The following is a 13,013-nucleotide window of genomic DNA, read 5'->3' as shown; positions in this document are numbered from 1 at the left end:
CTAGGATCGTGCAGAAAGGTCTGGAATAATGAGTAGACTGCAGCTTGGCACTTAGGCAGGTTGGAGACGAACCTTCTATTCCTGATCTGCAGGAAGGCACGTGCTTCTGTGGATTTTGGGGCTGAAAGGCCTGCGGGAGCCCCTGGGTGACACAGAAGGTCATGAGCTGGCAGGTGAATAGTGCAAACTTTCCCATAAGTGCCTCAAGAAAGGCCTGGCTGTTTGCTTCAGAGAGATCCCAGCCTTGCAGGGGTACGGAGCTGGTCCTCTGCACACTGGGGCTGCCAAGAATCTGTACTGATTGGATGTTAGCCAGTGAGAGAAGCATGATGCTGACCTCATTGCCCAACCAGAGGGAGGCCATGCTGAGTGGACGCTGTAGGTCCTGACCTTCGATCTGTCCCAACAATGTGCCGTCATGGCCGGGAGTATTACAGAGGGTGCCTTCAGTCCTGTACCACCCATCGAGTCAAGGCAAACCAGGGGCTTGCGGAGCTCAAACCGCCTGCCTGCGCTGGGACTGTTCCCCCAGAGGCCTTTCCAGAATGTCCATGAGTCAGCGATGTGTCGGGGCTCCCGCACAAGCGGGCTGGAAGCGCCTGAGTGGGGCCTGGGCAGGCCCAGATTGTGGAGTGAGGGACTGAGCTGAGGGCCACACGCAAACCCCCAACAGAAGAGAAGCCCACTTGTGAAGAAGTGCGCCAAGGACAATCAGAAATTAGGTGGCCCTGACCACCAGTCTCCTTCCAAGAGCAGCGCCTCAGGACCCGAGCTCTATTCCAGCATTCTGAACAAGTGCAGGCTAGCTCTCCCTGAGGTGGGCGGGGACATCCCCAAAACCCAGCCGAGTGCGGCTGGCCGATTCTGCCTCGGGAGGAACCCAGGGGACACGAGAACTTCCCCACCGGGTTTCCAAGTCTTTACAGAAGCAGATTGTTACATCTCTCTCCTGTCGGGCAGCTAAAGGATTCGAACCAGCAATCTTTCCATTAGTAGCTGAGTACTTTAACCCATGTGCTCAGAGGCTCCCTGTGGCGCATTGGGGCTAAGCCTTGTCACCTGGATTCGAGGCCCTGGACTCTGTCGGCTGCCACCCACAGACTCCGTGACTGGGCAACTGAGGAGGCCAAGGAACTGGCTTGATCTAGTTCCAGTGACAGATTTTGGAAGGAAATCACGAGGACTTTCTTCTAAGGCCCCTCTGGGTGGACCTGAACTCCTGGCCCTTTGCTTGGCAGTCGCTGGCTTTGATCGCGGCCCCACAGAGGAGTTCACGGGAGTGGAAGTCGGTGCTGCACTGTCCCCGCCCGTTCTCAGCGTGCGCCGGACTGCTGCAGGCGGCCAACCCAGACCTGCTTAGTTCTCTTTAAAAATGAAAACACTTTCCCTCCGCAAATTAGACTCTGGCTGATGCATAATAGAAAAGCAGGGATTTCTTCAGAAGTTCAGCATTTTCGAAGTCAAATTGTGCACTCGGCCGGCAGCTCGTCTCTAATCTCTCATTAAGCTGTGGTGACGCAGCCGGTGAGCGCTCACCAGCAAGTGGAGAAGATGTGACGTCCTGCGTCCGCACGGTCTAGCCTCGGAGACTCCATGGGCAGTTCTAGACTGTTCTAGGAACGAGAAACTAAACCCATCACGGCGGCCCTCCGTTGGCTTCTCAGGTTGCACATCTCAGGGCCCAGGACGCAGCATCATTTTGTCCTGCTGGGCACCTGGTGGATTGCTTTGCCTTAACAGTCGAACGTGTTAATGTCCTGCAGATGCCAGTGACCACAGTAAGGCCCTGCACGCCATGGTTCACTCTGGTGAAAGTTCGGTTGGACGCAGGGCGGGACCCTCACCACCCTGGAGGGGATGGGGGACAGTGCCTCTGCCACCAGCAGTGTGACACTGTGAGGATGGAGTGTGGCCAGGGTTTGTTGTTCTGTGGCCGAAGGGTTCCTGTGAGCTGCAGCCAACTCCATGGCACCTGATGGCAACGACAACGGCCCAGCTTTGAAATCTTTTCCACGGAAAAAATCGAGTGATATTTTAACTCGGGCATTAAGTCACAACCACTTGGTAACACAATCCTTTGTCTCTGACTCCTGCTCTTTGCAGGAGGACGTGTCCAGCTTCCTCCTGAGAAGCAGGCGGTGGGTTAGAACCAGCAACCTCTAGTTAACATCTCGCGTGTTAGCCTCTTGTCTGCGCACAGTCACCAACCCTCTGCCACTGAGCCAGAAAGGACTGTGAACCTCAGCGGAGGGCACCATCCACCTCTGTTCTCCTGAGGAGCCACTGATAGTCAAACTGCCCAAGAGGCATAACCTTCGGGGCAGCAGTTCGAGTCCCCGTGGGCCAGGCCATCAGTGAATTTTCCCTGGTTTGAGCCACAAGGTTCTATGAATAAAAAATGACCCCACAGCAGTGGACTTGGAAGAACCCTGATGGTGCAGGAGTTAGGTGTTCAGCTGTTAACCTGAAGAAGAACTATTCGGATCCACAGTGTTTCTGAGGGAGAAAAGATTGCAGCCAGTGCCAACCTGTATGCCAGTTTCCTTTGTCATAGAGTGGGGCCACTCTGTGCTTAACCCAGCTTGGTGGTACCAGCAACAAGCTCCCTGTTCAGAGGGAGGCCTGGAGAAAGCCCTGTAGCACCTCCTCTGAGCAGCAGTCCAGGGCAGGGGCAGGGCTGCCGGGGGAGGCAGGGCCGCCGGGGGTAGTTGGACATGGTGGGGAGTGTGCAGGCATGGACAATTTCAGGGCCGAGTGACTGGTCGGAGTGATTTTCTACCCGATTGAAATCAACTCAGGTGGAGGTATTTACACCACATACTCACTCCCTGCTATCAGGTCTTTTCTAACTCCTAGAGGCCTCTCCATTGAGGCTGCAGATCTTTTTTTTTTTTCATGTAGCCAACTGGCCTTTATTGATAGAAAGAGGGAGCTCTTGGAAAATTCCTCTGTAAGACACACACACGTCAGTGCTGAAGAGCATGCACACACCCATGAAGTCCTGTGGCCACCTGCTCAGGACAGGCTCGCCAATCACAGCAGCCACCTACAGCCGTCATCAGAAGGAGCCTAGACAGACAGCCTCATCTTCATTTTAAGATAAAAATAAGAAGTGTTTCTTTTGTTAAGGGTGTTCAGAGTTAGCTGGCAACATCTGACATCGAGATTATACATGCACTCCATCTAAAATGGGGAAACAAGCACACTGACGGTCACTGAGGACTTAAGACGATCTCTTGGCTCTTTGGCCAACTGAGCCTAGATGGTGGTTTTTCAATATCTCAGCAACTTCAGCAGGCACATTACACTCGTCTGAGGAAGTCCAAATATTTCAGAATTCCAGGAGTGGCCAGGATGGTTTTGGCTTCTTCAGCATCCTGCAGAGGGCTCTCTCCAAACTCCTCTTTCAGCCACTGCCGATACTGGTGAAGTTCATGCTTCTCGAATTCCTGGAGCTGTCTCTGGAAGCCAAGGTTGGGGTTGGCACAGGACCGACCTGCAGATCTTAACAGAAGAGACTGCTCATCCTTCTCCCACCGATGCCGGTGGATTAGAACTAACAACCCTGTGGTTAGCACCTCAGCTTGCTGCACACTCTGCCTCTGGGGCTCCTTCCCAAACGCTGTGATCAGAAAGTGCTTTTCCTGCCCACATTCTGCCACCAGGTTTCCCCAGCACACGTGGCCGGCTGGGGGTCGTCACTGGTGCTGGTGGCCCGTCCTCTCTGGGCTCTCTGCTGGGCCCACATCTGGAAGTGGTAAAGACGACGACGGGATCCCTCATCTGCCCGTCTCCCCGCCCTGCCCCGCCTCCAAACTTTAACCTGGAGAAAAGTGACGGAAAATAAGGTCTCAGAGCCAGAAGTGGGGTCTCCTCAGAAGCACCACACCAAGGAAAACAGGAGCAGCTCAGTTAGAGAAAGGCTGCAAGACGTGAATCGGCACGTCCCCAGAGAAGACACCGAGGCGGCCCACAAGCACACCGCGAGACGCTCACCGACTCAGCCGACTGGCCCCAGGCCTTTCAATAGCCCCCTGCACACTCTGCCTTTAGAAGTCGCTAGTTAGCTGTTCACTCACTAACTCAGTCCTTGCTATCAGCTTGGAACCCACTCAGAGGCGACCCGCCAGCAGACTCTCAGGAGGCTGTAGATCGCCCAGGGGGAGACTGTCCAGCCTTCTCCTGAGGGAGGGGTGGTGGATTGTGAGATGCAGATCAAAACAATGAAGATGATATGTCAGCAAAGCCAGCAATGTTTCTTAAGACAGCTAACTTGCTGGGGGCCATTTGGGCCCCAAGAACAGTGTCTCAGTGCAAAAAGCATTTGCCTTGAGTTAATGTCCTTATGCCATCAAATGTGGGGAGTTGCACTGGTGCTGTGACCTGGGGACACGGGTGATGGATGTAGGAAGTGACTAGAATGTTCTGTGTCTGCGCCATGGCCAGCAGCCCCTCGTGGCCTCTGAGCACTTAACACACGGCCAGGGACTCCCAGGAACAGAGTGTTCCATTGCAGTCAGTTTAAATGAATGTAAATCAGGATGCCATGGCCCTGTGGCCTCACCAGGCTTGTAGGAACAGGGCCGAGGCCCCTGTGCAGAGCCTACGGGGCACATCTGCATGGCAGACTCAGCTGAGGCACTGAGGTGGGGTCCAGATCCACATGCTTCAGGGCTGAAGGCAGGATGGGGGTCAGGTCTTGTTTCCTCAGCTGCACTCGGCAAGGTGGGTGCCTACCTCCAATGTGCAGGGTAAGAACACAGGTTCTTACAGCCTGGCCAAGGCCTCCACGCCAGACGCCCCACTACCTGCCCCCACCTCGAAGTCACTGTGCTGGGTGGATAACCCAGGGGCCACTGAACCACTGCTGACCCTGTCCTCATTGCCAGAGATGCCACCTTATGGCCCTGCTCCCATGGGTTTCTGGCGGTCATTGGAGGCTAGTGCTTTTATTCCCCACCCCTGCCTCACTTCAGGAAGATGCTGGCCTTGAGCCCTCCTCAGCGAATGTGGTCTTCCTAAGGGCAAACTCTGCTTTAATTCACATGTTGATGCTTCAGCGTGTGCCTTGGAATGGGGATGAAGATGTGAAGCCAAGGTCACACAGGGCCTTCTGGAACATTCTATGGTATTAGGTCACCTGTGGGTCTATGCCTGTTGTTGTAATGTGCTCTAGAGTTGCTTGTGACTCATAGTGACCCTGTGGACAATAGCTCTGAACCCTGCTCTATCTTGAGCCAACCCTATTGTCTCTGGCACAGCTACCCTATTTTCCCAGTCACTGAGTCAATCCATCTCATCGTAGGGCTTCCTTTCCTGCGCTGTCCCTCCTCTCTCCCAAGCATGATGTCCCTCTCCAGGGACTGACCCCCTTCTGGCAACATGCCCAAAGTATGGCAGGTGGAGCTTTAGACTCCTTGCCTTCAAGGAGCAGCCTGGATGTTTGTTCTCCTAACAGACCATGGTATATTCAGTACTCTTCTCCAGCACCACAGCTCAAAGGCATCAGTCCTTCTTGTCAGTTCTAGTCATTGTCCAGCTCTCTGACGCACAGCATGTCCTTGTGAAGGCCATGGTCTGCCTCTGACCCCGGCTGACTTTCACTCTGGCTAGCTCCTCTTTGGTGGTACAGACTGCACCCAGTGCTCACGGTGGGCGGGGTGAGGCCATATGAGGACTCACTCTGGAGGGTGCTCTCTGGGTGCTCCCTCTGCCGTCAGAACAAGGGCAGCACCTGCACTAGGTACCGCAGCCTCGGATGGAACCCACCTCCAAAGGTGGGCCTCTCGCCCTCTGTGTGCAGCATGCAAACAGTGTATCCCGAGACCCTGGTCCCCACGCATGGTGCCCTGCGTGCTAGTGACCAGGCCACGAACAGCATCTAGGGGCCTGTGGAGACGGGTGCCTGTCGGTCCCTCCAAGTTAACCCTGACCGTGGGCTGTAGAGAATGGAGGCAGCTTTTGAGAGTGACTGGAAATAGAAAGCCCATCCTGGACCAAGGCACAGGGCGTTGTGGGAGAAGGAGCCAGGGCTAGCACTGCCTGACCTGCCCCACATGTCCACAGTTAGAGGGCAGGTGCTCCTGTCCCTGGGGCCTTGTCTTTAACGTGCTACTAATACGCAAATGTTCATCCTCATGTTAGCTGGATCTTGGCTGAAAGTAGAGAGTACCAGAGAAATATCTATCTGTGTTTCATTGACTCTGCAAAGGCATTTGACTGTGTGAATCACAACAAACTGCGGCTGACTCTGAGAAGAATGGGAAATCCAGAACACTGGATTGTGCTTATGCAAAACCTGTACTTGGACCAGGAGGCAGTCATCAGAAGAAAGCAAGGAAACACTGCATGGTTCAAGAATTAGGAAAGGTGTGCGCCAGAGATGCATCTTATCTCTGTATCTTTTCAGTCTCTATGTGGAACAGATCATTCAGGAGGCTGGGCTTGATGAGAAGAAATGTGGCATTAGAACTGGAGGGAGATAATGCAACCTTGCTTGCCCAAACTGAGGACCTGAGGCATTAGCTGCAGAAGGTCAGGAACTGCCACCTTCCATATGGATTGAAGCTCAACATCAAGAAAACAAAGATTCTCACCCCTGGGCTGATTAATCAGCAGCATGATGGTGAAGAGACTGAGATTGTTCACAGCTTTAGTTTGCTTGCTTCCACAATAAACTCTTGGTACCAGCAGCCAGGAAATCAAAAGACAAATTGCACTGGGAAAAAAAATCTGCTGTTAGGCACCTCTCCAGAATGCTGAAGCAACTATGTCAGTCTGGAGACTTAAGACGCCCCTGATACAGGCCATAGTCTTTGCAATTACTTGCTGTGCATCAGAAAGCTAGACAATGAGTAGGGATGATAGGAGGAGAACTGATACCTTTGAGCTGTGGGGCTGGACAAGAGTGCTGAATATACAATGGACTGCTAGGAAAACAAACAGTTTTGTCCTGGAGAGGGTGAAACCAGGCTGCTCCTTGGAGGCAAGGATTCTGAAGATCCATCTGACATACTTTCAGCATGTTGCCAGGAGAGACTAGTCTTTGGAGATATCATGCTTGGGAGAGTGGAGGGACAGCCCAAGAGAGGAAGACCTTGGACGAGATGAATTTACTCAGTGACTAGGGTAATGGGGGGTGGGTCAGAGACAATGAGGTTGGCTCAGGATAGAGCAGCGTTCAGAGCTGTTGTACACAGGGTCTCTATGAGTCAAAAGTGACTCGACGGCACATAACAACAGCATCCCAAAATACTACATGGACAGTTCTGGCTGTGCTGGGGTGCTGTTCTCCAAAGCACATCAGCCCAGGGAAGCCAGGGTGGGTGGCACCCCCCAGTCTCAGGCAGGACGCTCTCTTCTGGGGTTGGGTGTGGGCTGTTTGAGTTCCAAGCAGAAAGCAAAAACCCTTTAGACTATACAGTTACTGCCCTAGACGCCCCACCCCGCAGACCGGCATCACTTACCTACCCCCCTAGACATCCCACCCCGCAGACCGGCATCACTTAGCTACCCCCGTAGACACCCCACCCCACAGACCGGCATCACTTAGCTACCCCCCTAGACACCCCACTCCACAGACCGGCATCACTTAGCTACCCCCCTAGACGCCCCACCCTGCAGACCAGCATTGTTCAGCATGGACCTTTTCAAAACTATCTGTTATTCTCTCTTTCCACCTCCATATTAAGATGCCTATGAGTGGCTTTTTATTCAGCAATTCTGGATGGATTTGCTTAGTGTTTATCATCAACGTCATAAGCCTTTAATCCTAGATGATAATAAATAATAATAATAATAATAATAATAATAATAATGGCAGCAACATCCACCAATTCATTGTTTGGAGTTCAAGGCCAGGCAGGAGAATACCAACCAAGTGCGTCGGAGGTGGGGTGGGGTGGGGGCAAGGAAGCGGTCAGGTTGAGCAGAGTCAAATGTATGGGCACCTTGCTGCCTGCCAGTCCGGCCTCTGAAGAGCCGACGTGAGTTACTAGCTGTGGTCTAGGCTTCGCCGGCTGCGACCTGGCAACCACCCTGGGCTCTGTAGGACCGAGGTGACCGTCCTGGGCTCTGTAGGACCGAGGTGACCGCCCTGGGCTCTGTAGGACCGAGGTGACCGCCCTGGGCTCTGTAGGACCGAGGTGACCGCCCTGGGCTCAGTAGGACCGAGGTGACCGCCCTGGGTTCTGTAGGACAGAGGGGAGCGTACGTACCCTTCCCGGTGAGCCTCTCCTCGCTCCAGCTCCTGAATGACTCCCAGGAGCACTTTGATGGTCTCCTGGCTGGAGCTGATCAAATTCTCCATCATCCGGAGCTGTGCCTTCAGGTCCACCACTTCCGTGTGAGGCACGATTTGGTGGCATTCGGCACGCGTCTGGCAAGGCTGGGCAGCCTCCCCGGTGGGGGTCTGAGTCTGCTCACTGCATTCGGGGGATGGGCACTGTGGGGGAGGCAGGCAGGCCAGCGCAGCGCCCGGGGAGCCACGCAGCCCATTGAGGTGCAGGCTCTGCCTGGCGTCCTCGTCTGCTGGGCACAGGGACCACTCGCTGGCGGCTGCAGAACTGGACAAGGTGGGCTCGGGGGCGCTGGGGGCAGGTGCATACACTGCGGCCACCTCAGTCTTAAATACCCTTGCGGGCGCAGGCCCCTCGGCCTCTGGCGTCCCTGGGCTGGACTTGGCCCTGCCGGGCAGCGGGGCCTCAGGGTCCTCTGAAGGGGGCCGGGTGGCATTTTGCAGCAGGGATTCGGGACAGCTGTGAGCGTCAGGGTCCTGCCAGGGCTCCGTGCAGTTGAGGCCACCGGGCAGGTCCTCCTCGTCCATGTGCTCGCTCGAGTGGGACACCAATGCAGTGGTCTGCACACGCACTGCCCCCCATGGCCCTGGCTCCCCAGGTGCCTTCTCCACACCCTTGTCCCCGGCATCGCCAAAGAAGCCATTGTCATGACTTTTAAAGGGGTCAGCGGCTGGCAGGCCCTTCCCAGGCCCCTTCTTGCGGTCCAGGGGGAAGGTCTGGTAGCACTTCTTGATGTCCGGCGAGGTCTGCACGCCCGTGCTCCGGGTGACGTTTGGGATGGACCTGCGAGCAGGCACCGTCATGTACTTGCGGTAGGCGGCCCTGTGCACGGTGGCCTTGGGCTCCCGGCGTTCAGCTGGCTGACCGGCGGGCAGCTGTGTGTCCCTCTGCTCGTTCTGGGCCTCGCAGATATCCTTGAAGCGCACCTGCAGCGCCTTGTTCCGCTTCTTGATCTGCCGGTTGGGGTCCAGGGCATATTTCATCTCCAGGGCCAGCGAAGCGGCCGGTTCCACCTCAGTCTCGGCAGCGGTGAGTACACATTTGCCGGTGTCCTTGCTGACCATGGTTCCTGCAAACAAACGGGGACAGAGGTGTCAGCGCCGTTCACACACACCCTGGGCCACAGGAACTGGCCTCAGAGCCTGCGTGGGTCCTCAGGCGACCCAGGCGTGTTAAACAGGCCTGGGACTCAGACAGGGCCACCCAGGCAGGCCCCGCGGGGTGCAGCTCCATGGTAAGCCTGTCTGGCTCTCTGCACGTGGGATGTGCCTTGTTCTTTGGATCGTAAACATGTTCCCTAGTTGATAAAGCCCTCCCGGGTTCATTAAGACGCCCCAGGACATGGTGCTCCTTCTCTGCTAATAACAGGGCTTGCAAAGGCATCGCCACAGAGGGGCAGATGGTCTACCAAATAGGATCTGGTCTGGGCTTCTGTGTTGTTTTTTTCTTTTTGCTTGTTTGTTTTAAGGACTATGTGATGATTCCATTGTTGGGATGCAAGGAGAAAGTGCTGGAATATTTTTGCACTTAAAGGCTCTTTTAGATTCTAGACTCTAAGGAAGTAAGTGTGGGGCACCCCAACATGAGGCCCAGTAAGGAACCCGATTTCATCATCCAGGATGGGCATCCTGTAACCAGGCTAAAACTCCTACATATGCCATCAAGTTGGCACTGACCCTGAGCTGACCTTCCAGCAGGCCTTCTGGGGCTGTAAGTGGCCCGGGAGGAGACTGCCCATCTTTCTTCTTTGGAGCTGCCTGTGGATTCGAACCACCAGAGTTGTGCAGCCTTTATAACTGAGCGACTCCCTAAGGCCTCTTCCACCACAGCTCAGGTTGTCTGTAGAATGCCCTGTTTCTAAAGGGTTAACCCTGGCCTTGCAAAGAACCAGCGCCTCCCCACATCTCAAAGGCAGCACCCCCGACCCTTCCCTGACTCAGGAGACAGTGTGGTTTGAATAGACTTTTTCCTCCTTTATAGAAATGATTCATTGGAGAATCAAGTTTTGTGTTTTGATCGCAACCACCAAGAAGGAAAACAAAGGTGGTTGTTTCAGTCCTTAAATCCCGAGAGAAAATAAAATCATGATGCTTTATGTTAATCATGCAAATTCATCCCGGGCGGAATTATTAAATGCAGCTAAAAAGATGCAGGTGGGCCGTGAATCCTCGGGGGACACCAGTGGTGCACAATGCCCGCGCGCATTAGCAGACCCGCAGCTGCGTGAGGCTCGAGGAGGAACTTTGATGCGTGAGCTTAAAGGAAGAGAGCAATCTGCAGGCTCCTGACAAGGGGCCTGCTGACGCCGAGAGGTGGGCAGGCGCTGGGGCTTGTCGAGAGGTGGGTAGGTGCTGGGGCTTGTCGAGAGGTGGGCAGGCACTGGGGCTTGCCGAGAGGTGGGCAGGCGCTGGGGTTTGTCGAGAGGTGGGCAGGCGCTGGGGCTTGTCCGGAGGGCCCTGAGCTCAGAGGGGTCCTGGAGGGGCAGGGTGTCTGTCATGAGCTGCCCCCAGGTCCAGCTGTCCTGCTTAGCCCAGCTCTAGTGGACACTGTGGCCTGTCCGAGGGTTCCTGACCCTAGCTCCCAGACCTCCTGGACACCTCTCTGGAAATGGCCCTAAAGCAGGAGCCCCTGGCTGAAGGTGGAATTAATGGGGACCAGGTGGTCTAATTTATGGATGGCCTAGTTTTTGGATGGGTCTTTTCAGTGGCCCCTGGAGGCCAGTTCTCTTTCCCTCAATTCAAGGAGGAGATGTTACGCTCGTCCAGGATCACACAGCTAGCAAGAATGCAGGATCCGGATCTGTATTAGGTGCCGTGGAGTCAGTTTGAACTCATAGGGACCCCGTGCACGGGAGAGTGAAATCCTGCCCGGTTCAGCTCTGTCTTACAGTCCAAGCTGGGCGTAAGGCTGAAGTTGCAGTCACTGCGTGCCGGATCCTCGTAGCACGTCCTGGTGTCCAGCAACCAGAGAGCAGGACACCTGTCCCATCCCTAGTTCTCACTGCAGCCATGTTACAGGACACGGAGGAAGGGGGCGTGGTTCACCCCACAGCTCCATGTAATCCCCTGATGCCTGCAGACTGTTAGTGTCCCCTGCACTTTTCACACCGGCCTGGCTGCAAGCGGTACAGTCCCGTGTACGCGGTGAATGAGATTATCTAGCATTTCCTCAATTAGCTTTAATTACTAACTAGGAACTATGTTGGGATTGATACAGCGGCTGCCACCATGGGCTCACACACAGCCCTCATTGTGGGGGTGACACGGAGCCAAGCCAGATCTGTTCTCTTGTGCATAAGCTCACCATGACTCAAGCTGATGTGGCCCTGTTAAGCCACTTGGCGGTGTAAATGGTTATCACACTGAGCTCCTGATTGCAAGGTTAGATGTTCAAGCCCATCAGAACTGTCTTGGAAGAAATCCCTATGAGCTGCTTCTGGAAGGTCAGCCACTGAAAGCCAGAGGGGTCCTCCTGAAACGGTCAGTCTGAAGGATTGCTGGGCCTCGCCCTCCTCCATTTCCACGGCACTGAGGCCAGGAGAACTAGATGTTGCCTGGTGCCCACCACCCAACCCTCCATAGGCAGTCAGGGTGGAAGATCCTGGGTACGGAGAATGGGTGAGTATATGGAACCAAACAAACCCATGAAGAAAGTTCTACAGAGACCAAGGAAACCTCTGACCCTTAGTCCTGTCCTTCAAGCCCAGACCAAAACTCAACCCCCTGACTAAACTTAGCCAAACAATAGACAAATCTGCAAGGTGAACAATAACCGAGAGGCACTCCCTCCACTGTTCCTGGAGTGGGGGTTGTTTGCACGCACACTCCACCCCTGGGAACCTCTAACTTCTGACTGTGCAGTTAAGAGCTCTGTGTGATAACCATTTACACCGTCAGATGACTTAACAGGGCCACCTCAGCTCCGAGTCATGGTGTGCTTATGCACAAGAGAGCAGACCTGGCGAGAAGGAAGGCAGGAAGAGCTGGGACAGGATTCATGGAAATCAGAATTAACAGGGAAGATGTGGGAGAATGTGGCGCTACATGATGAGTATTGTAATTGATGCTTTAAAACAAAATTTGTAGGGATGACTGAAAAGCCAACTTGCTTTGTAAACTTGCAAGTCTCAAATAATCCCCTGTGGACTGCAGTTCTCTCCCGATGCCCGCACCTGTGGGGCCACGCCAAGGCTGAAGCATTGTGATGGCAGCTCACCCTGGTTTGGCTACATCAGAAGACAACTGAAATGCTTTACTTGGATTGGCTGCATTTCTCAGCTTCAGCAGTGAGGGCATTTCCGGTTGGATTATTCTTGGTGGGGTCTGGCCTTTGAATGAATGTTTGCAGCATCCCTGGCCTCTGTATACTGAGTGTCAGGAGTATTGCCCCTCCCTTCGGTGTGACAGCCACCAGTGTCGCCAGATGCTGCAGTTCTCCCCCAGGCTGGAGTGTGGGTGCAGATCACCCCCACCCACTCCAGGCACTGTGGAGGAGACCTTTCTCCCCCGGGGTGAAGTGTGGGCGCAAACCACCCCCACTTCAGGCTCTACGGAGGAGACCTTTCTCCCCTGGGGTGGAGTGTGGGTGCAGATCACCCCCACTCCAGGCGCTGTGGAGGAGACCTTTCTCCCCCGGGGTGAAGTGTGGGCGCAAACCACCCCCACTTCAGGCTCTGCGGAGGAGACCTTTCTCCCCTGGGGTGGAGTGTGGGTGCAG

At 54.7% G+C, this 13,013-nt stretch overlaps 2 protein-coding genes across 2 annotated transcripts in view; one reads left to right on the top strand and one right to left on the bottom strand.

Annotated features, from left to right (window-relative positions):
- FAM196A (family with sequence similarity 196, member A) overlaps window positions 1-9,361 on the bottom strand; it is a 50,683-nt gene extending 41,322 nt beyond the window's left edge. Inside the window, exon 1 of the mRNA XM_006879866.1 lies at window positions 8,217-9,361. Coding sequence (XP_006879928.1) covers window positions 8,217-9,361 — 1,145 coding nt within the window. The remainder of the gene's footprint in view (window positions 1-8,216) is intronic.
- The window catches only part of DOCK1 (dedicator of cytokinesis 1), a 460,736-nt gene that overhangs the window by 203,811 nt on the left and 243,912 nt on the right, over window positions 1-13,013 (top strand). The gene's annotated exons all lie outside the window — the stretch shown is intronic.

The sequence above is a fragment of the Elephantulus edwardii genome, unplaced genomic scaffold (genome assembly GCF_000299155.1).
Source record: "Elephantulus edwardii isolate Elephantulus edwardi_28Jun2011 unplaced genomic scaffold, EleEdw1.0 scaffold00006, whole genome shotgun sequence".
NCBI lineage: Eukaryota > Metazoa > Chordata > Mammalia > Macroscelidea > Macroscelididae > Elephantulus > Elephantulus edwardii.
This window is presented reverse-complemented; position numbering and strand designations above follow the sequence as displayed.